Here is a 23,320-nt window from a genome sequence, read left to right on the forward strand (position 1 = left end):
GATGATACTGTGTTTTGTTCTGGATAACATCAGAAATATCAAATTACAATAATGAGTTCTAGAAAAAATTACAATACCGAATATTTAAATATTATCTATTTAACATGATCGATTTAGTGGAAAGTAACTTTTGTTAAATTTAAAAGAAATGAGAAAATAAATTTAAACTCAAAAATACATTATACACACTCATAAGTTAAATTACTAACACTGTACTTTGGAAATCTTTTTCTTTAGCTTTGGTTAAAATTTAAAAGAATTGGTATCAAGATATATACATATGTTTGATATATGTCATTTATATAGTTTATGGAAAAAAAATCGGAAATTTTTGTTGAAGTAGCTCATACATTCATTTTACTCTTAACTTTAAAATATCTTCACTCCTAGGAAAACATCCCAAAAAGAATTAACAAAACAGTTAATTAGTTATGTTAATAGCTAGGCTCTATTCCTCTAATTTAGCTTGTGCACTGTTATTATTCATAAATATATATATATGTATATATATGTATAGTTTAGTTCATAAATGTAACTTGTGCACAGGGCCCGTCGGACCTATAAAGTGGATGAGCTGACCAAATGGAGTCCACCGATCATACCAAAAACTGGCTTGTTTCCCATCGCCTACATCACAACACAGGAAACGAAGAGCATACTGCCTAAGATGGAGAAGCGCTTTCCATGTCTACGAGGTTGCCTTCTTCTCATCAATCAGCCAGAGGTTTCCATCCTTGATTTTAATGTTTTTTTATCCATTGGGCCCAAAGTGATTCACCCACAAACAACCTCCATATTAACTTTAGGCATAAAGTTATATTCCAGGTGGAAAAACACCTAAATCCAAGACCCCTTCATTCTTTGGCAGGCATAGTGTACTCCAAGCAACCTTTGCAGTTGGTTTTTTGTTTATGTCCCCTGTCCACAGAAACCTTGAGCATATACTCTCAATGTGTTTGATGCAACCTTTCGGCAAGATGAAAGCCGATGCCCAGAAGTTGATTGTACCGTAGATGACTGAAGAGATTAGAGCCATTCTTCCTACGTATGACAGAGCACGAGCTGACCAGGTTGAGAACCGAGAAGCTATTTTGTCTATAAGCGGTTTGTATTCAGCAATTCTGAGCTTTCGATGCATCAAAGGAAGTCCCAGGTACCGAAAAGGAAATGAACCACACCTGAAACCAAGAGAGGAGATCGCTAGGGTTTCAGTTTGGTTCACCCCTGCCATATAGAGCTCAGTCTTGTCTTTATTCATGATGAGACCAGACATGCCAGCGAATTCAAGTACTACGGTGATGTTGTGCAAAGATTCCTTTGTGCCATCAAAAAAAAGCATTATATCATCAGCGAAATCCAGGTGGGATACCTGAGGGTTGGAGGCTGAAGGATGGTGGCCAATGGAGTTATTAGTGTAACTTTTGTTCAATAACTGAGAGAACACCTCCATGGCAATGGTGAACAGATATGGTGATATGGAATCACCTTGTCTCAATCCTTTTGCGCCTTTAAAATAACCACAGGATTCCCCATTAATGGTGATGGAGAACATTGGAGAGGTGATACATTGGCTGATGAGATTGATGAAATGCGGAGGGAAGTCCATGGCTCGCATTGTGTTGATGATGAAGTCCCAATGGACTAAGTCAAACGCTTTCCGCAGGTCAACCTTTAGCAGGCCTCGAGGGGAGATGTTTTTCTGATTATACCCTTGGATTAACTCCGTTGCAAGCAGGAAATTTTCAACTAGAAGGCGCCTTGGGATGAAGGCCGATTGGGTATTAGCAATGAGGTCCGGCAGAATATCCTTGAGCTTGCTTGTTAAAAGTTTTGTCACGACTTTATAAATGGTATTACATCAGGCAATGGGTCGAAACTCAGTCATTCTAGCCGCATTTGGTGTTTTCAGAATGAGGGAGAGCAAGGTGGAGTTCCATTGTTTGAGCATTTTCCCAGGTGAGTAGAATTCAAGGACTGCATCGATCACATCTGGTCCTACTGTACTCCAAAAAGCGGTAAAAAACTCAACACTATAGCCATCTGGACCTGGGGCCTTGTTGCGAGGAAGCGAGAACACTGCCTGCTTAATCTCTTTGGAAATAAATGGCTTTGAGAGTATCTGAATTACGGATGCAGAGCAGCGCTGAGGTAGTAAAGTGGCCAGTTCCTCGACACTAGGAGGGGACGCATTGGATGTAGTTCCCAGGAAGTCTTTAAAATACTCTACAGCCACTTGCTGAATGCCTTGCTTCGTATCCACAATGCAATTAGAATCATCCAGCAGAAACAGGATTTGATTCTGAGCAAGTCGAGACAATATCACCCTGTGAAAGAATCGTGTATTGCTGTCCCCATCCCTTAACCAACATATTCTGGATTTTTGTCTCAGGTATGTCTCTTCAGCTCTAGCCAATGTAGACCATTTCAAGTGAGCTTGTTTTTCTCTTTGTTGCTCCTGATCTGTTGGGGACTGAAGCAGCTGTTGCTGACAAACCAGCAAGTCCTCATACGCTTCACTCGTTCTTTTCTCAAGTTCAGAATAGTTGTCTTTGGCAAAGATTCGGATGACACTTTTTAATTCCTTGAGATTTTTGGACAGTTTCAACATCTTCGAGCAATCAAAGGATAGGGCCTTCCACCACAAGTTAATCAGAGGAGCAAAATCCGGGTGTTGATTAAGATGTGAAAGAAACTTGAAAGACGATTATCGCTTTTGCAAACCAGAATCCAAGAAGATGCAGCAAGGACTGTGATTCGAGAAACCCGGTTCACCAAACACACTAAGGGAATTGGGGAAAAGAGACAACCAGTCATCATTCACAAGGATACGGTCTAGTTTCTCTGCTATCAGACCGACTTCATGTTTGTTGGACCAAGTGAAGGTGTTACCGCAGTATGGGAGGTCTGAGAGATAAGACTTACTCACACATTCTTGAAAGTCTCGCATGCCACCAGATAAAGGACCAAAACTTGGGATGGAGTGTTCATGGGGATAGAGGATTTGGTTGAAGTCTCCTATAACGGTCCAAGGTTTGTTCGACACAGAAGATGAAGAAGCAAGGAGTTGAAGCTCGTCCCAAAGTGTCTTTCTTTCCGAATATGATGTGGACGATGCATACACTATAGAGACCACCAGTTCCACTGAAACAAAAGGCAACTGGACAAGGCAGACAATCATTTGCAGAGACTTCAACAAAATGGTGACCTTGACAGAAGGGTGCCAAACAACCCATATCTTACCGAGGTCAGAGAATTCATAGTTATCCGAGAAACACAAGCCCGGGACTACACTCGAGACAAAATTTTGAGCCTTTAAAGGACTCACTGAGTTTCAATAATTCCACCAAAAAGAGGCTTATATACCTTTAGCCATTTCCGAAAGCTTCTACGCTTAATGGGGTCATTAAACCCTCTTACATTACGACAAAAAATATCCATATGAAGGATATTGAGTTAGAGAGATAAGGGGCCTCTACCCCGAGCTCTAGATTCCTTCTTCTTTAACATCCTTTTAGATATTACCTGAAGAAACCTGTCAGATTCTGCATCAGGGTTATCATCATCACCCGAGAGACTATCATCAGTATCCAACTCCTGAGCATTATCGTTACCACCATTCGGGGGGAGGCGAGAGAAAAGATTCTCGGACAGGTCAACACATAACCTATCCGCATCAAAATGTTTTTCATAAGGTTTGGATGTTCTGCTTCGACATCACCACTGCTGTTGTTGGGGCAGTCAAGGCAGCAGATGTACTAGCAGCTGCTTGTTTGATGGACAATGGAGCAGTATCAAGAGTCACATTTGAATGGGAGTCTTACCTGTTGCCTTATCTTTATTTGCTCGAGGGCAGGACACTGTGGGATGCTTTACCGAGCCACACAAGGTGCATTTAGGAGGGGCTAGGTTGCAGCGAGTTACGGTGTGTCCAACCTTTCTACAATGGCTACACAAAGAAGGGAGTCAGGGGCTAGAGACACGAATTCTCTTGATGAGTCCTGATTCAAATCGTGCGTTAACAGTATCCGGCAGTGGCTTACGCGGGTCAATAACTATGTAGACCTTGGCAACTTCAATGTTCAATAGTTTTTCTGTGTGTGGGTGGAGACATACTGGATGCCCAACTAAGCTTGTGATGTGCTCCAAACCTTCTTGATTAAAGAACTCAAGAGGTACGCCATGGAAATCCAACCATACCGGGACCATTGTTAACTCAGGCTTTTTTGGAGTAACATCCGGAGTCCACTTTGCTACAAACATCATCTGCCCGTCAATTTGCCATAAAGACTGGCTCAAGATACGCCTTCTGGCATTCGGGCATGGAACTTTGAACAAAAACGAGTGACCTTCCATTTTGGAAACAGAGATGTCTCTACGTTGGTGGCTCCAGATACCATTGACAAGCTTGCTCCCAGTCCGGCTGAATGGGTGTTCCGCTGAATGCTACGATGGCTCAAGCTTGCTCCCAGTCCGGCTAGCAGCTTAGGCGGTCTCGTTCTACGCGAGTGGAGCAACTGCAAATCCACCTGACAACAATTCACTCCCCTGATACTAGCACTGAACTTGATCGCTATCTGTGGAACATTGACGGGGAAGAAAAAGATTACTTTAGTGCAAAACACACATGGGAGGCCTTAAGGCAGCGTCGAGAACCACTACCATGGACAACACAAGTATGGTTTAAAGGAGCAACACCCAGCCATGCGTTTCTTTTCTGGCTCACTCACCTTGATCGTCTTCCTACTCGTACAAGACTAGCAAGCTGGGGAATGCAAATAGATACTTCATGCTGCATTTGTGGATATGCCCCTGAAACTCGTGATCACCTATTCTTACACTGTCTATTCACCGAGGAGATATAGTTGCAAGTAACAAAAAGATTGGGTTATCACCCGTTCGTGTTTCATACCTGGGAGGCTTTCTCCGCTTGGCTAACCTTCTCTGATGCTACCTCTGCCATCACACTCAAGAGACTAGTAGCACAAGCAGTCATATACACCATCTGGAGGGAAAGGAATCAACGTTTGCATAACAACATCACCACTCCTCTGCTTGCTCTTTTCAGGACAGTAGATAGAGGAATCAGAGATGCTATCCTAGCAAGGAGTCACATGAAGATCTTCAAACACCTCCTCGGCGACTGGTTAGAGTTTTTGTAAGAGAAGTATCTTCTCATCTATTTCCATGATAGCCCTTGAGTTTATTTTTTTGGCAAAGCCTATCTTTTGTATCAATTTATTGTAGTTACTACAATACCTTTTCTTCAATGAAAATTCACAAATTTTCAAAAAACAAATGTAGCTTGTGCACTGCACTGTTCATAAATATATGTATTTTTCTATGTTTATGATGTTCACCAAACAAATGTAGCTTGGTGTTATTAATTTATTATCCTGCTATGTCAATGTTTTGTATAGTAAGAATAGTTAAATATGACCTATTAAAACATCGATTGATTTGGTTTTTTATAGGTTTTATCCCAAAAAGAAGTTATTTTACAATTCTATTTTCAGTGAAATTTTGTCATTTATCAAAATCAAAATTTATTAATTAGAGGAAATACTATTTAATAAATATTTAAGAAAATTCCAAAATTCCCTTAGATATATAAGTTGATGTGTGTAGCAAAGTGGTGAGGATGGTGGTGGTTTGGAGTTGTCTCGCGTCACACAGATGAATGGTCGCGGACGTAAGCACCAGGTACGGTCATGGTACACGGGACATGGCATCGGCTACAAGTGGTACGGCTGGTGGGGACTCTCGGCATCGATCACTCAAGGATGGTGATGATCCGTCGCGTTCGGCATACATCGGTCAAGTTGAACATGGCCGGTCAGTAGGTGGTTCTTGCCACTAGTCATGGTGTGTTGCCAAACAATGGACCTTCTTCTTCCTTCTTTTTGGCTTTTCTATTTTCTATTTTTTGTGTTTTTTTTTTTTTTATAAACCTGAAACTAAAATGCAAAAATATTAAAAGTAAAAGAAAATTCTAAAAATAAATACTTACTAGCTTGGGTTGCCTCCCAAGAAGCGCACTTGTTTAATGTCGTTGGCTCGACGGTGGCGGCCAAGTTAGGCATGAGAAAGGTCAGCTTCGGGAATCAAAGCTCCTTCGGCTCCTTTGATATCTTGATAGTCTGTTCCAGCTTCAATGACAAGTTGTCCTTTTGCAGAAGTTTCCAAAACTTTTGCATGAAGAAGAACTTCCTTAGTATGCCTTATCATCTCTTGGATCTGTTCCTTGCTTTCATTGCTTAGCTCAGGAGGAACTATGATCTTGATCTTGGAAATTTGTGGTGGCTTAGGCTGTTTAGGTGGCTTGTGTAGCAGGTTGTTGGCACTTGTAGACGCAGAATGGTCGAATTGCTTCATCTGGTCTATGTTAGGGTCCATCGGCTCTTCATGTAGTGAGTAGGTCGGCCATGGCTTTGGCTTGGAGATAGTCGGATATGACTTCTTCTTGTCGATGTTAGCAAATGTTGTCCTCTTTAACTTGTGGTCGATGATAGCTCCAACAGTATCTAGGAATGGTCTTCCTAAAATCAATGGTCTCTCTTTCTTGTCTTCCATATCTAGGATGTGAAAATCTGTAGGAACTATGCAGTCTCCTAATACAAGTTGTAGGTCTCGAACAAATCCGTCAGGAACCTTTTGTGATGAGTCTCCAAAGACTAAATTGAGGTTGGATGAAGATATGTCTCGCAATCCTAGTGTATCGGCTACACTTCTTGACATAACATTAACATTAGCACCAGAATCACAAAGAGAGTTAGAGAATTCAATGCCTGTTATGGAGCATGAGCAAACAAAGCGTCCTGGATCTTCAGCTTTTGGTAGTCTCCTTAAGGGGTAGTGGCTAGCGGTTTCTTCATCCAATGGACATGTCATACGAATAACATCTTCATAAGAGTCAAAGAGTGGTACCATAGGCTTGGCGTCATGGTAAGTGAGGGCTGGTAAGGCTGAAATAGCATTGCAATATCCTTTAGGATTCTCTTCGGGTTTTCCCGGAAGTACACCAACTTGGCGTGGAACAGCATTAGCGGTTTGAGCAACTTGAGTTTCAAGCTTCTTGACATGGATAGAAATGCTTTCAAATTTACCATTCAGTTTGGTATAGATGTTGTCCATCCTTGAGTTGATCTCTCTTGATTGCTTTTGAAAAGCAACAAGGAGTTCTTGCATCTTTGTGTCGGTATTAGCATCAGCTTGAGTGGTAGGCGCCTGGGCTGGTCCGGACCGGAAAGGTGGCTTGTTGTTGTTGAATTGGGGTTGAGGCTGAAAGTTGTTGCTGTTGTTTCCACCAAAGTTGTTGCTTTGAAAGCGGTTAGCTTGCTGAGGATAATTCTAATCTTGGGGATTCTCCACATTTAGGTTCCTATAAGAAAGGTCAAAAGTGTTTCTAAAGTTGTTGTTGAAGTTGTTGTTGTACCCTCGGTTTTGGTAGTATCCTTGAGCACCAACATAGTTGACTTCTTCTTCTTGGTCATAAGAATATTCTTGGAAAGGCTCCATGTTTCCATTGTTAATAGTCTCACAAGAGTTTACTCCGCGTTATTGATTCCTTAGAAGTTGGTTCATCATGTTCTTAAGATCAGCAATCTCCTTAGCGTCAGAATTGCTAGAACGGATGGTTCTATCAAAATCGGTGCAAGTGTTGCTACTACTTGAGGCAAGGTTGTCAATGAGAGCTCGCCCTCTTGAACGGTCTTCGTAGTGAAATCTCCATTGCTGGCCGTGTCGAGTGATAGTTGATACTTAGGGTGTAATCCTCTATAGAAAGTACTTAAAAGGTTACCTTGAGCAAAACCATGATGGGGGCAGTCACGTTCATAGTCCTTGAAACGTTCCCATGCTTCATAAAAAGATTCGACCGGTCCTTGTTGAAAACTTTGCAGCTTTTTGCGAAGAGAGTTGGATCTCGACTTGGTGTAGAAGTGGCTAAGAAAGGCTGACTTGCATCCTTCCCAGCTAGTAATCGATCCAGGAGGTAAAGACTTTAACCATCTATGAGCCTTGTCGGCTAGAGAGAAAGGAAAAAGCTTACACTTCAAATAATCTTCGGGGATTCCATTGGTTCTTGTTGTGGAGCAGATTTTTTCAAAAAGATCAATGTGGTCCATTGGATGTTCAGTAGTAAGGCCATGGAACTGATTTTGTTTCACCAAACCAATAATTTGAGGTTTAATCTCATAGTCACGTCTTGGAGGATGAGTGATACGGATAGCAGCATGATCTTGAACGAATTGGTTGGGAGCATCATAATCGGCTATGGTATGGTTGGGTGCGGCACGTCTCAGAGGGTGCACATAAGCAGGTTGTCTTCCGCCAACTTGAGGAAGTGGTGGATTAACGACGAGAGCAGGCTGGTGAGGAGGAACATCGAGGTTGTCTCCCACGCCTAGAGGATTAGCATCACGAGGAGCTTGTTGATGGTCTCTGCCAACCAATGGGTCAAGTTGCGGATCAACGGGTGCAAGGATGGGGTTGCCACCTTGTTCATGAATCGGTTCTCCTTGCTCGTTGAGGGCAGGAGGTATCAACGATTGGTCGAGGTTAAGGAGACCTTGGTTCTGGTTCCCTTCTTCGGCCATGAGTTGTTGTTTTTGAAGTTTACTAAGCTCGCGTTCTAGTCGATCAATGTCTTGAATTGGAGATACGGTTCCGGAGGGTTAACTCCTAGTCATGCACTACGAAATCCAAAAACAGAAACTAAAAGGGAAAATAGAGGTTATCGAAAAACAAGAAAATTAAAACTGAAATTGAAAAATTCAAACGAAAAATTCAAAGTATCTTAGACAAAAGTTCTTATCAAATTCAATGGGCAGCTAGTTACTCCCCGGCAACGGCGCCAAAAAGCTTTGATGTGTGTAGAATTTCACTCCAAATATTTTACCTGAAAAGACTACACGACGACTGAAAGTGCACAGTTAATCAATTGTAGTATTTTAGGATCGATCCCACATAGAGTAATAGCAAGCACAAATTGAATTAAAAGGGAAAGAACTATGGCTAAGACTAAAGAAGAGATTGGGGTTTTAGTTTTCCTAATAACTATTGCAAATAAATGAAAGTAAATAAAAACGGTTTAAAACTATAAGACTAAGGCGTTGGGCGTTTTGGGAGTCATCTTAGGGTTTTCATGGTTCTAAGCAATATTAAGTGTAAGATCTAACAAGTAAATACTAATTTTCGGTTTAGGTTCTCAACTACGAAACACTAATGAACTAACAAGCTATTCTCATAGAATGAAAGTCTAAAGTCTTCACACTCCGTTACTCAACTTTCGCAGGCAACGTCGCATGTCAACCAGCTAGTTAAACAAGTTCGATACATTCACCAAACTTCACAACTCAACTTACGCAGGTTACGAGCAAGGCTTCAGTATAACACTAGTTTGGAGAAGTAGGATAACACGGTTAGCGCTCCCGTTCTCTAGATCAGTACTTGGTGATCAATCCAAGCATAAGCATTAAGATAAAGATGTCCCAAAAGAACTCTAATATAGAACCGAAAATAAGATCTAACAACCTAATTGAAGAGAACCTATGAATTCCCCTTGAATCACCTCATAGAACCCAACAAAGTAAACTACTCGCTCATGATGCAAAGAAACAACATTGATATTATAAAGTATAGCATCAAAAGTGAATCAATAAACAAAAGGGGGTTCAAAGTAAACTTCTCTATTTGTCACAAAAGTAACTTGATCCCAAAGCAAAGATAGTATGAAGTAACTAGAAAGAGTAGAAAGAGAGATTTGGTGTCTTCGGCGATGGCTTTTAAGAGGAGGTGAGAGAGGACAAGCTTCGACGGCGGTAGAGGAGTCTCTGGTCGTCTCTAGGTCGGCAGCTGGTGGCGTGGATGAAGATCTTAGAGGCACAAACGAAGCACACCTTAAAACCCTAGATCTTAAGAGTATTTATAGGGTATTGTTTAGGATTAGGGTTTTGTAAGGGTAGAAACGTCTTCTCTTGTTAAGTGCAGGATAAGGGGCGGCAAAAGAGGCATCTGGACCATGGAGGAGGCTTGGACTGGGCCGTGGTGATGGTCGCTGGTCAGGCCTTGAATGAAAGCCCATCGGCTGGTTGCTTCTCCTCACGTCGGTTTATAACACGTCTCGGTAAATCGGGCATAACTTCCGGATGAATGAATGGATTGACTTGATTTCACTTCGAGGAGAAAGACGACTCTTCCAGATTTCCAAAGACACCAAGTACGATATATTTTGAGTTGTGGAAGATCTTCAAAATTTGCCCGTACTGTAAAGCTCTGAAACTTTCCTAAAACGTATTTTCCTTGTCTTTTGGTCTTTTTTGCTATAAAACCTGTAAAACCTTTTTGAAAACCTAAAATACTTGATAATAGACATTAAAGCATTGAAATCATATCAAACTCTTCCTAAATGCATATGAAAACTATAGCTAATATGGGTAAAATAATGATGTTATCATAAGTTTTCAAAAACAAAACGGTATGGCAGTATTTTATTAGGAAAAAAATAAATTAATCGATATATTAAACGGTATAAATATTAATCTATGTTGATGATATTTGAAATTTGAATAGTAAACGGTATACTTATTTTAGTTTAATTTGATCTAGAGATTTTCTTTTAAACTGGAGTTCAATTGTACACATTTTATTTTGCAATACAATTAAAATATCTTTTTTGTTATAATAAACTGGATTTTAATAAAACTGTAACAATCCGTCCCGTAGACCCTACTAGCCTCACTGCTAGCTTGCACCCATTGGCCCAAAGCTGGTCCTGCAGGGCATTGATCTGCAGATCAATTGGTGGCAATTTCTCCCGTGGGAAGGTTGATAAAGGGTGAGGACCAGGGTTCGAGGAACGTCTGACGCACTAATAACCTACTGTGGATTTCAATGAGTAGTTCTATTTGCCACGATGAGGGGTTATGATCGATGCCCTGCAAGGCCAGCTTTGGGCCTATGGGGGCAAGGTAGCAGTGAGACTAGTGGGGTCCACGGGATGCGTTGTTACAAAAACGCTATATCAAAATAGTATGTGCAACCTATCAAATTTATAACTTGATAACCTCCAACGGAGAAGTTACTCCAGACTGGAGTCTCCAGTCCCTTTGGCTAAAATGTATCCTTTTGGTGCGATCAATTCACGTTTTGTGTCACCGATCTCGAGCACGTTGGTGATTCGATTCGATCTGGGTTCGTGTTGGGGCTTGATGATGATCGGCTGGGTCTGGTCATTAGGCCTTAGAAAAAAAAGGAAAAAAAAAGGAAAACACATTCAGTAATTAATGAACTAGGATATCGAAATATTCTATAAATACGATATCTTATAAATATATGAGTCGCTTTTCTTTTCTTCACTCATTAGTCTGTTGTCTCTCTCTCTTATTTTCTCTGTAACTCTGTAAGAAGCAACAAACCCTACCGGAGACGTACACAATGACGATGAAAAGAGGAGGAACAAAGAGAAAGATTGAGATTAAGAAACGCGACTCTAAACAGCAACGCTCGGTGGCTTGCAGCAAACGCCGTCAAACTCTCTTCTCCAAAGCCGCTGATCTCTGTCTTCTCTCCGGAGCCAACATCGCCGTCTTCGTAACCTCTCCGGCAGAGAACTCCGATGTGGTTTACTCCTTCTCTGGCTACTCTCCTGCCTCTGAAATTGCTGATTGCTACCTCAACGGAAGGTCTCCTCCGAAGATTACTAACACCCAAACAAAGCTAGGGTTTTGGTGGGAAGACCTTGATCTCTACCGTTATTGCGACGACCTGTGTGAATTAAAGATTATCGAGGATCATATGATGAGAACAAAGAAGCATCTAATGGATTGCATTGAGAAGATAGAAATATCACAATTTGTTTCGAATTCTGATCAAAACCCTAGCTCCTCTTCTCTCGACGAAAACCCAAAGTCCTCGTCTCCAGAACAAAAGAACTCTACTTTCTCCTCCCTCGAGAAGATCTGTGGCGCACAAGTTATTTGTTACGATCAAAACCCTAGTTTCCGGCCTATTGAAGATCTCTATCTCGATGGCGAGTCGGCAGCATTATACGATCAATCAGGTTACTTGGTGAATGAAGATGATGTTGGATTTGTTGACTCTTTATGGGAAACAAAAAAAACAGCGTAACAGAGTGAGTCTTATCCAAGAAATACAATCCACCATAACCAATGAGGAGGATCAAAGCTTGTGGGAAAATTTGTATAACGTGTTTTGTCTTAACAACGACGACAACAACATCAAGCTTGAGGTTCCACTTTCAGATCATTCCTCAATTGAAGAAGAAGAAGAGTTGATGATCGATATCAGTGAATATGTCAACGAAGAAGAAATCTAATTGCCCCTAGTTTTTAGTTAATTGATTATCCGTTAATTAGGTTTTTATCTAATTGCCCCTAGTTTTTAGTTAATTGATTATCCGTTAATTATGTTTTTAATAATCTTTCTTGTAAACTCTAACTTGATCTTTTCATTACGTAATTACCTTTTTCTATTAGTTTTGTGTTTAACTAAACAGATATTGAACAAAACAGATATTGAACAAAACCGGTCTAACATAGTCAAGCCAAAATAATTATTCAGGTCTAAGGGCATCCACACAATGGGAATATATTTTTGGGGTTGTAAAATTTTTTAAATAATATAATTTGTATTTTTGGTTGAATAAAAACTATCGGTATTGTAATTAAAATGTACCTCTCCAAGGGTGGGTTTTAATATTGAGTCTCTTAATTTGAATTTTTTTTTTTGAAATAAATAAATTAAAGTACAATATGAAATTATTGAATATTAAGAATGATGTTTATAAAATTATTGCATTTTGATAAAATATTAAACATAGAAAACAGATCCTGTAGCTGAGAGAATACAGATGGTGCGTGGCCCCGTAAACGCCATTACCTTCATAGCTATGCCCTGGAATAGAATGAAAGATCACAGCTTTAACCAAGGAAACCGGCAGAAAATTACTCAAAATCCATTCAAGCTTCAAGATTTGCTAAAACAACACAACACATTACCTCTCCAGTTTTAACTTCAATGACATGAGGTGTAAACCCAACTCCTCCTGTTCCTCCTGCACAAGATAACACAGAGACAGAAAACCCATTAAGTAGAATTGTAAACAGTGATTTTGATTTGATCAGAGAAAAAGAGATAGATCGAGTGTACCTAAAGCATCGAGCTGTACCTAAAGCATCGAGCTGCTTCTTACCGGAGCCAGGAGGACGTCCCCTGTTCCGTTTAGCAGGTGGATCGGAAGAGTTGGCATTAGCTCCTCCACTATCACCACCAGCAGCTCCTTCATTTCCGCCACCATATGTCATGATTACTCGATAGCCAAGTCCCACGTAACATGTGAGTTGTCCAAGACGAAAAATCAGTCTCGATGTCTTCATCATCGATGTCATCAAAATCTGCAAGGAAGAGAGATACAAGTTCAGGCAAAAGAAAATATGTAAAAGAAGGTTGAGTGTGATCTGAGAATAATGAGAAGAGAATGCTTGAAGGAAGAGTCACATCTCAGAAAAATAGGCACTACAGAATTTAGAAAAGACAAATAATTGAGTATGAAAAGTACTTATCATATTTATCATATTCAGCAAAGTACTCTTCAGGTCTTGGAATTTTACTACCACCAAAGCTTGGTAGAGCTGGAAGTGGTTGACTGCAACAAGAATATTTTAATATAGGTTTCAACTAACTTTGTAAAGGAAAGAAGATGAAGTGGAAAAATAAAGAAAAGATCAATGGCTCAGTTGCTATGATCTTTTTTTACCTTGTCGGAAGGTCAAGAGAAAAGCTTTTCCGCTGACGGGGGTCTAATACCGGTCTTCGTTCTCGTTTATTTGGAATAGGGTTCAGCAGCTTGGCATCTACATTGATATCTTCTAAGATAGCTTTTGCCTGCTCCTGATGCTCATTCTGAATTTCAAAAGGCTGTAGGATAGAAGCCAATGTACATCAGTATCAATATAGCAGGCTATATCTACGACAGCTTGTGTACTGACTACTGAGCAAACAAAGAGATGTTTGTGCCTCCTTGGGTCTGCGATGGACAAAAGAAGAACCCAGAGACACAACGCCTAAATCTCACACAATCAGACCCATCAAAGAACCCTAATTTGCGAACACAAACCGAAACAACCCTAATCCGTATAACTAATCGCGAATTCATACTATTAAACTGATAATCTTACCTTCCGATTCCAATTGCTTCAATCTCATCCGAATCAATCGACTCCAAAATCAAATCCATCTCAATCCTTTGTCAATTTTGGTCTTCGATCGAGAGAGAAAGAGAGAGACAGAGAGATGAAAGAGAGAAAGAAATATTCGACCGGTAAAAAAAAAAAAACAAATTCCTACTTCTATTATTCTCTTTGGCCAACGAAATATTGACACGTATGGTTATTTATTCCATAAACGAGTCTACTAAATAAGAGACTCTCTTATGTTTTTTTTATTTCTCTGATTTATGTTTTTTGCTTCTTTTCAACTACAACCTCTCTTAAAACCTCCATTGGGGATGACCTAAGCTAACCAAACCAAATTGATGATTCAGTTATGGCATAACCAAATCGATTGCCAAGGTGGTTCCGGTTGTCTTAAACCGAAATTTGAATGTAGTTGTATGTACAGTAAAACCTCTATAAATTAATAATGTTAGGACTAAGACATTTTATTAATTTATAGTGATATTAATTTATAGATATATTTTTAATTGTTTATTTTTTAAAAAATTATGAATTGGAACAACTATAGCAAAATAAGATTAAACTTTCGGATGTTATAAATTTTATGGTTTAGGAATTGAACTTGTAATATTTAGAAAGCACTATTTACAATAAATTACAAATATTATAGACAAATTGACTTATACACATGAGACACATAAATTCAAATCTATGAATAATAATATCAATTCTCCTATTTTAATAATCTGTCAAATTATCAAATTGTAAATGATGCATATCTAAAAATTAAAACTTTAAATTTAATTATTTGTATGACATGTTATAAAATATTTTAGAGATATTATTATAGGTTGAAAATACAACATTACAATTGTTCTATAGAATTGAGCTTTAGGAGAAACATACACTATTATATCAGTATATATATATATATATATATATATATTTACATAATTATTAATTTATGATATTATTGGGACCATATTTTATAAGGAGATTTCGAAAAAATTATTATCTTATTATCTTATCGAATATTGTTAATTTTTATACTGATCCGACTTGGGACCAGCAAAATTTATTAATTTATAGTGTTTATTAATTTATAGAGTATTAATTTATAGAGGTTTACTGTAGTTTGCAAAATTACCTGCCGGTGAGATAATAATTAGGCGACACCAAACCGGACAACCATATATTCCTTTCTTAGCTTCAAACCTTAAACGACGACGTTTTGGAGGATGAACCTACCGGAAGAACCGGTGAAGAATCTTGGCTTTGAAGAAGTAGTGCAAGGTAGGAAAAATCGAGGTCGAGGCATGGGTAGTAGTGACAGTCGCCATTATCACTAGACGACTCAGAAGATCCGACCAGAGAACCATTATTTACTGTAATAATTAAGAAGAATGGAATCAAGAGAGATTGAAAGATAGAATTCAGAGATGATTGTGAAGAAATAAGACATGGTGAAAGCAGGCCCATTAAAAACCCAACCGCCTCACTGCTATTTTTTTTTTTTTTTTTTTGTCTCCAAGTTGTGTGTTCTGTGTTAGTAAATTTGGTGTTTTTGTGAATTTGTGATTCTCAAAATCAACAGTTTTTTTTCATAGAGTTTCAATTGCGAACCTTATTAGAGGAACCCAGTAGTAGTAGGTATCGATCGACAAGGGCGGGGNGGGGGGGGGGGGGGTTCGAAGTTTGTTTCAGTTCTTTCTCCATTGCCTCTGACTCTTTCTTGTAGGTATTGTCAGTTTTTTCGCTTTTGAGTTCGTCAGTCTAGAGCAGGGTCGCTTTTCGTGATTTTTTTTTCCTTCTCTTTTCTTCTCTTTTCTTGTTTTTGTAAGTCTGTCCGCGAAATGGATTTTTGTGGTTATCAGAATCAAAAGAGTTTTTAGAGTTCAATGTCTGTCTTTTTTATTTATTAATGCATGCGGATTCTGTAATTTCGATGATGGTTATGGCTATGGTTAGTGAGATTAATTGTGTATTAGCGAGACTGATTGATTAATCTCTTGGCATATGTTTGGAAAAAGTAGTCATTGTGGTGTTTTTGTTAATACTTGTGATTTTACTATTCTAGTGTTTTTTTTATTGCAGTTGAAGGTAGAAGAAACAAAGAATCAGTCTCAAATTGGCATAGTCCCTTTTCGAACCATTCCTCCTCGGAAACATTTTCATGTTGTCGTTTATCTGCTTGAGCACAAAGACTCTTGTGATGGAACACATTCCGTGGCATTTCACCGTGGGAATATTCACTATCTCCTCCTCAATGCATTCGTAATACTAGTATTGGTTGTGAGCTTTCTCTTGTAGTTTGATAGTTTACTGTTTTCAGTTATCCTGCTAAGGTAGCTATTTGTGTTGAGAATCTTTAGTTTGGCTCTTTCCATGCATTTGACGCGTCGCCAATTGTTATTCTAACATAATGGGTATTCATCTTTTAACTTAACGTATAGCGGCGCCTTTAAAGTTTGACACACCCTGCTGACCAATGGAATAACAGCCTTGATAACCAACCGGTCCAAAAGGTATCTCTAGTCCTTTCTTTTTCTCCTTTTCATCAGTGCAGCTTTGACTCTATATATACATTGGTCGGAATCCAGTTGAGGATTTTGAGTTATAAAACTAGGAAAAAATAAATACAATTGCACAACTTCTTGTATGGTCCGATGACTTGTTTGGTGGAAAAAGACCATTCATTGAGGTTGAGACTAGAAAATGAAATTTGTGGTTCAAGAAGTGTAAAAGCGTCCATACATATACACCTTGTTGATATGCTGGTGTTATACAATCAAATGGATGCGAAATTGATCTTGTAGAGTTGATGATATCTCTTTTGTCTGAGTTAGTCTTTGTGAGTGATAACTCTACAACATTCTTTGCCAAAGTAACTACTGCATAGTCATATCGCTTTTTATCTTTTGTTGTTCTAGTGACGCAGGGAAGCACAAACGTGCTCTGCAACATCTTTACATAACATTTTTAGTTGTCGTGTTGGTCAATGCTGGTAACTGACTAGCCATAGTGGCTTATTTTCACTGTTTCCATTTCCCTACAAACCTCCAAAGCATCATCAAATGTCTGATTTTGCGCCTAGCAACTAACAAGTTCCAAGAGACCACATCTCTCCCTTAGCATCTCATAAAGCCCTATCTTATTGTACCTCTCCTTGAAAATGTTTGATTAAAGAAGCCACCACGCGATTTCATGGGTACTACAGAGGAAGGGACCTGCTTACATACTTATATTCCCAACTACAGGTCAGGCTACGTTATGTTCCTCATTTAGTACTCATCCTCAATTTTTTTCTCATGACGCACATAGTTATCGGTTAATGTATCCTAGAGGCACCTTCCGTTTCAGTTGTTTCCAGTTCGCGTTTAAGTGATGGTTACTTTGCGTCATTAAATTTTGCATTTTAGTATATACATGTAAAGAAATTTGAAAGAATATCAGTACATGGGATTTAAATAAATCTATGCACCTTGGTATGTGGACCATTTGATAAGGTGATTATTGCTGCAAATTATGGTTAAAAGGAAGTGATATACATACACTGACGAGTCTGAAACTTGCACTCTCTTAAGCTGTATGTACTGACCCAGAATCTTGTACAGTTTAAATTTTGCTCTGACTATTTTCCCGACATGTTCTGTTGTAGGTTGCTGATCCTGCTCACAGGTGCTATGCTTAAGTTTTTTGTTCCTTAAATCTTGTGAGGCATATTGTGAGTTTATAAGATCTTGGATATATAAAGCCGAGCTTAACGATCCTCACAAGAAGTTCATTGTGGAATGTGTGAGTCAACCAACATCTTTTCTGGTAATAAGCCTGGCATCTCCCCATTGGAAAGCGTGAGGGTAATATTTTCTTTGCGTTTACTGCATCTTGGATTTTTGTATCTTTTCTGCACCCTAGGAGCGAGAAGAAGGGCTTGTTCCATGTTTCTTGAACGGCTTACTGGTACACCTATAACTAAGGGCTGGTTAACAGGTCCATGTTGACACAAAAATTACACGGACCTTCTTCCCTGCTGGACGTATTCCAATGGCGATGGAGAAGAAATTCAGAAAAGTTCTGGTCTCTTAATTTTAGTATAATTCTATTTTTAGTACAATTAATTTGCATCTGCATTTAATTTGCTCTGGTCTCTTAATTTTAGTATAATTAATTTCTAGTTTTCTTTATTGCATGACGACGGACACCAAAAAAGATTGGTGTTTTTATCCTTCTTACTTACATATGTATGTCGATGTTTCCTACTTTTGTTTAGTAAGACTAGTTAAATACTGACCTATTAAAACATCAATTATTTCTTTTTATAGAATTTGTGCCACTCCCATTGGTCTTGTCAGTTTTCAAAATCAAAATTTATGAATTAGAGGAAATACCATCTAATATATATATTTAAGCAAATTTCAAAATTCCCTATAGATATATTATATATATAAGTAATTAAGTATATATAAATATATATTGTATTAATATAACTTTAAAAAAAAGGTAAACACATTCAGTAATTAGGTATAGGAAACACATTCAGTAATTAAACACAATCAGAAAAGTTCTGTCTCTCTCTCTTTTAATAGTATCTCTCTCTCATATTTTCTCTGTAAGAAACAGAAACAACAAACCCTAATAATAATGCCGGCAATGACGATGAAAAGAGGAGGAACAAAGAGAAAGATTGAGATTAAGAAATGCGACACTAAACAACAACGATCGGTGGCTTGCAGCAAACGCCGTCAAACACTCTTCTCCAAAGTCGCAGACTTCTGTCTTCTCTCCGGAGCCAACATCGCCGTCTTCGTAACCTCTCCGGCAGAGAACTCCGATGCCGTTTACACCTTCTCCGGCTACTCTCCTGCCTCTGAAATTGCTGACTGTTACCTCAACGGCAAGTCTCCTCCGAAGATTACTAACCCCCAAACCAAGCTAGGGTTTTGGTGGGAAGACCCTGATCTCTACCGTTATTGCGACGATCTCTGTGAATTAAAGATGATCGAGGATCGTATGATGAGATTGAAGAAGCATCTGATGGATTGCCTTGAGAAGAAAGAAAATTCACAATTTGTTTCTGATCAAAACCCTAGCTCCTCCGCTTCTCTCGACCAAAACACTAAGTCCTCGTCTCCAGAACAACAGAATTGTACTTTCTCCTCCCTCGAGAAGATCTGTGGCGCACAAGTTCAAAACCCGAGTTTCTCTATTGAAGATCTCTATGGCGAGTCGTTATTATCTAATCAACCTGGTGAATGAAGATGACTCTTTATGGGAAACAGAGAAAGATAATAACGGAATGAGTCTGTTTCAAGAAACACAATTTGTTTCCAATTCTGATCAAAACCCTAGCTCCTCTTCTCTCGACCAAAACCCAAAGTCCTCAACTCCATCTTCCTGTGATGAAATTGCTTCTTTTGAACAGAACTGTACTTCCTCCTCCCTCGAGAAGATCTGTGGCGAGCCTTCATCATAAGCTACTTGTTACTATGACCAAAACCTTACATTCGCTATTGAAGATCTCTACCGTGACTCATCATCTGATCAATCAGGTTACTTGGTGAATCAAAATGAAGATAATGTTGGATTTGTCGACTCTTTATGGGAAACAGAGAAAGATAATAACGGATCGGAATGAGTCTTCTGTTCTAAGAAACACAATCCATAACCAATCGAATGGCCCCAGTTAATTAGAGTTTTAATTTTTCTTTTAAACTCTAACTTGATTATGTTCATTAGGTAATTACTTTTTTTATTATTCTGTGTTTAACGATCTAATTCGTGTGTTTATTATTTCTTTAATCTTGAAATATAAAAATGATTCTTTCTATCAGAAATTTTTATTTTAATCTTGAAATAGAAGGTTCTTGATAAAATGCATATAGGCCCATTTAGAAGCCAAACAACTTAATTTAATTTGGTGAATTGCCTCACCCACACAGCCTCACTACCGGCGTTACCTTTACTTTTGTATTTCACGATCCAAATTCATATGGTTTTTGTTTTTGTCATGGAATATAAAACTATATATTATATTGTATCAGATTTTGTCTTCTTGATGAAAACACATATAGGCCCATTAAAAGCGCAACTTAATTCATATTCGTTTGATTACGTTTCGTTACTCTTATCTGAATCTAATCGAATTAGTAATTTTGCTATTCTAGGTGTTTAATTTAAAAGTTTTGTGTGCTTATGCAGTTTGTGATTCAAGATGGACTTTTTTTTTTTTTTCCATCAAACACTCCATTATATTAGATTAAAGGTTTACAAGCTTCCTTTGAAGAGGAACCAAATACACCAATAAACTTATATAGGAGGACAAAATAAACTACAAACATCGATCTTAAAACGTACATAAAACAAGCTTTAAAGCTTGACTTGAAACTATAAAAGTGACAAGATACATAAAGAGGACAACAAATCCTAAAGGTAAAGAGTTGTCACACAAAGTGAGACCACTCGTGGTGAAGGATGACCGACCACTGCCACATAGTCAGCCACATTGATAACCATTGCCGCAGACGTTGCAAAAGAACGAATGCGGTGTTTGGATTCCGTGCGTGCACCAAAGGTCCCTGGAAAGGGTGGTCACACGCTGGACAAGACGAGAATCTTGAAAACCAAGAACCTGAAAGGACACTTGGAGAGGGTGTTGTATTGTATGAAGCTTCAATTGCCATTACTACGCCTTCCAAAAGACATAATCGAAGAGGAGAGGAAGCAAAAAATCTCTCCTTATAAGAAGATGTTATTGTAAAATGTCTCTCATCGAATGAGGAAATTAAACTAATTTCATTAGAACAAGTAACTTCCCAAAAGGGGGAAATTCTTTCACATAAGAAAATTGATAAACGTTGTAGGCACAAAACAAGAAATACAATAACAAATCCGTTCGTTAATTTGCCGGAAAAATAATCATGTTTAGAGATACTTGGGCTGGAATGGCAGCACTTAATACTTGTTGGGCCTAAGTCTATTAAATGAAAAATGAAAGATTGGTCATGTGTTAGCCCACTAGGATTGAGAACTCCGTTTAGACGGGAAAACAAGGTAAACGACCTTCTTCTCCGTTGCAGCTCCACACTAGATCTCAGCAAGGTGAGGCGGCGGTGCTGCTTGGAGGCGGAACTATCATCGACCAAGAAGGTCGAGAGGCAAAACAAAATAGTTATTTTGGAGGGATTACCCGAGATAAATGGAGAATTGGGTGAGCTAGAGAAAAGTCTCGACAACGGCAAACCGTTTTGTCGGAAGGAGAGGTCAGTCGTTACAAGTGTAGCCGGCGGAGTTCTGAGAGAACAACAGCTCGCTAAACTAGGTGAATCTGCTTCAGCTTTGGTGGCTTTGGTGTTGAACGGCAGAAGGGTGATAACGGATGGAACTTCCGCTCCAAACAGGGTGTCGGAAATGGCTCTCACGGGGACTGAGGACTTTCTCTCTATAGAGCAGGAGCGTGTAACAGATCTATCCCATGAGAAGGAAGACTCTGAGTCTCTCCCCAAACAAGGGGAAGTCAGAGCTAGCAATTTTACAAAGGAGATCTTGCCGGAAGAGTACGTTGACCGGCTCTGACCGAAAGCAAAACCGTCTGAGACCAGATCTGATAACTCAGCCCAGTGGAGATGGCCGAAACCTTTAAGGAGAAGCATAGAGAGCTCATGAAAATGCATCCTACAAAAAGCTTTGAGAATATGATCCCCTCCGACCATTGACAGTCTAGAAGATGTAGAGAAGTCGGGAAAATAATTTTGGTTATAAACCACGAAGAAGGCATGTTCTCGCCGGAGAAACTCAAGAACAGTGTCACCCGGTTTGCTCGCCGTTCTCACCAATACCGAGGAAGGCTGGCGGAATTCCAGAAGGTCTCGTCGGCAACTAGAAATGTCGGCGGAAGTGAACAAAAGGTCTTCGAGTAACCGAACCCGAGAAAGTAGAAACAAGCGCCAGTCAGAACGGAGAGCCAGAAATTTGTCGCCGGAAGACACTCATATTGTAGATGAGCGACTAACTCAGCTTACGTGTCTGAGAGAATTCACCAACTTTCCTTTTTTTAGAAAAGACTTTTCTTACATGTAATTTTGAGTTTCAGATGGACCTTAAATGTATTTTCACACTTAAATGTATTTTCAATAATAAACATAAACCGGTAATTAAAATGTACTTACAGGTCACGTTGTTACTATTAGTGATTGGTGAATAATTGGAATGAAAATATACCAATTAAAGTTTTTATTTTTTATTTTTTCATTAGCACATGCTGAAAATGAAAAAGCAATAATCTTTATAGACTTAACAGAATAAAAATAAAATGTAAGAAAGAAACATAAAGTGAAGAAGCATCTGATCCCAAACTATAGTTGTTAATGTTGAGTGGCTCAGCATAATCGTATTTACAAGACATATTGTGCTTAAACCTTGAAAACGTGAACCAAAACTGGTCTATTCACACAAAGCTTCTCTCTCAGACCGAACACGTGAGTTCCCATTTCAATTCCCTCAGCCAATTTCTTGCAAACTTAATCTAGTCATTCCCAATAGATACAGAAAGTGAGGATTTTAGGTGATCTTGATCGAGCAACAAAGATTTAGGAAGACAAGGAGGATCTCTCAATTTCTTGATGGAAATAGGATCGAGGTTTACAATATCTAGAAGGTTTTTGGCCATCAGCTTGTCCGTACTAGCCGTACTCTCACCCCTCTACATAGACAGTTCACCAGAAGACGATCAAGAACCTGAAGACGAAACCTTGAGCTTTGTGTTTACACTCTCTGTGCTTTTGCTATTGTTGATCCTGGCCATTGCCTTATCTCTCTACAGTGACCAGAGCTTGACCAGGTTTGATCCCTACTGGATTCACAGGCTTTGTGGCTCCTTTGGTGGTCTTCTTGCTATCCTCATCCTTCTCGCTTTTGTCCTGAAATGTAAAAGTTTGTGCTTAGAACCTAGCGCAAAGTCATTCTAGAGAACACTTTAAAGGATGATTATCCGTTATATGGTCACTTTGGGTGTCAAAAAAATTAATTAATAATATTTTAGTTGAATTTAATTATTTAATTATTTTTTAATTTATGCAACCAATAAAATGAAACAGGGATAGATTTAATGTCTTAATAGTTCTGGGCAGAGA

General features: G+C 39.0%; 2 protein-coding genes, 1 long non-coding RNA gene and 1 pseudogene across 13 annotated transcripts; 3 read left to right on the top strand and 1 right to left on the bottom strand.

Moving 5' to 3' along the window:
• On the top strand, positions 11,434 to 12,334 carry LOC104698797 (agamous-like MADS-box protein AGL97). Its single transcript, XM_010414189.1, has 2 exons — positions 11,434 to 12,066; positions 12,122 to 12,334. The coding sequence occupies exons 1-2, from the start codon at positions 11,434 to 11,436 to the stop codon at positions 12,332 to 12,334; spliced, it is 846 nt and encodes a 281-aa protein (XP_010412491.1).
• LOC104790659 (AT-hook motif nuclear-localized protein 13-like) lies at positions 12,759 to 14,340 on the bottom strand. Of its 4 annotated transcripts, none has more exons than XR_768781.1 (6): positions 14,196 to 14,315; positions 13,775 to 13,935; positions 13,577 to 13,663; positions 13,168 to 13,412; positions 13,017 to 13,072; positions 12,759 to 12,912 (listed from the first exon to the last, which is right to left on the bottom strand). XR_768781.1 is itself a non-coding variant. In XM_010516438.1 (6 exons), exons 3-6 carry the CDS (start codon positions 13,590 to 13,592, stop codon positions 12,829 to 12,831), a joined length of 378 nt encoding a protein of 125 aa, XP_010514740.1. In that variant the 5' UTR covers positions 13,593 to 13,663; positions 13,775 to 13,935; positions 14,196 to 14,315; the 3' UTR covers positions 12,759 to 12,828. The 4 variants fall into 4 exon arrangements, 2 of the variants coding, with proteins under 2 accessions (XP_010514740.1, XP_010514741.1); XM_010516438.1 differs by having other exon boundaries at positions 13,187 to 13,412; positions 13,581 to 13,663; XM_010516439.1 differs by having other exon boundaries at positions 13,187 to 13,412.
• LOC104790661 lies at positions 15,346 to 18,366 on the top strand. Of its 8 annotated transcripts, none has more exons than XR_768784.2 (3): positions 15,346 to 15,655; positions 16,287 to 17,449; positions 17,851 to 18,366. It is a non-coding gene; the product is annotated as an uncharacterized LOC104790661 (long non-coding RNA). The 8 variants fall into 8 exon arrangements; XR_768785.1 differs by lacking the exon at positions 15,346 to 15,655 and adding an exon at positions 15,874 to 15,926; XR_768786.1 differs by lacking the exon at positions 15,346 to 15,655 and adding an exon at positions 15,875 to 15,930.
• LOC104698798 lies at positions 18,834 to 19,827 on the top strand (annotated as a pseudogene).

This window comes from Camelina sativa, chromosome 6 (assembly GCF_000633955.1).
Source record: "Camelina sativa cultivar DH55 chromosome 6, Cs, whole genome shotgun sequence".
NCBI classification, from domain to species: domain Eukaryota; kingdom Viridiplantae; phylum Streptophyta; class Magnoliopsida; order Brassicales; family Brassicaceae; genus Camelina; species Camelina sativa.

Bases quoted from the DNA above. Each gene is read 5' to 3' on its own strand.
- LOC104698797 (XM_010414189.1), top strand. From the start codon at position 11,434: ATGACGATGAAAAGAGGAGGAACAAAGAGAAAGATTGAGATTAAGAAA. The intron at 12,067-12,121 runs GTGAATGAAGAT...CAAAAAAAACAG, and splicing joins ACGATCAATCAGGTTACTTG to CGTAACAGAGTGAGTCTTAT.
- LOC104790659 (XM_010516438.1), bottom strand. The intron at 13,073-13,186 runs GTACAGCTCGAT...TATCTTGTGCAG, and splicing joins GAAGCAGCTCGATGCTTTAG to GAGGAACAGGAGGAGTTGGG. The intron at 12,913-13,016 runs GTAATGTGTTGT...ATTCTATTCCAG, and splicing joins TTGAAGTTAAAACTGGAGAG to GGCATAGCTATGAAGGTAAT.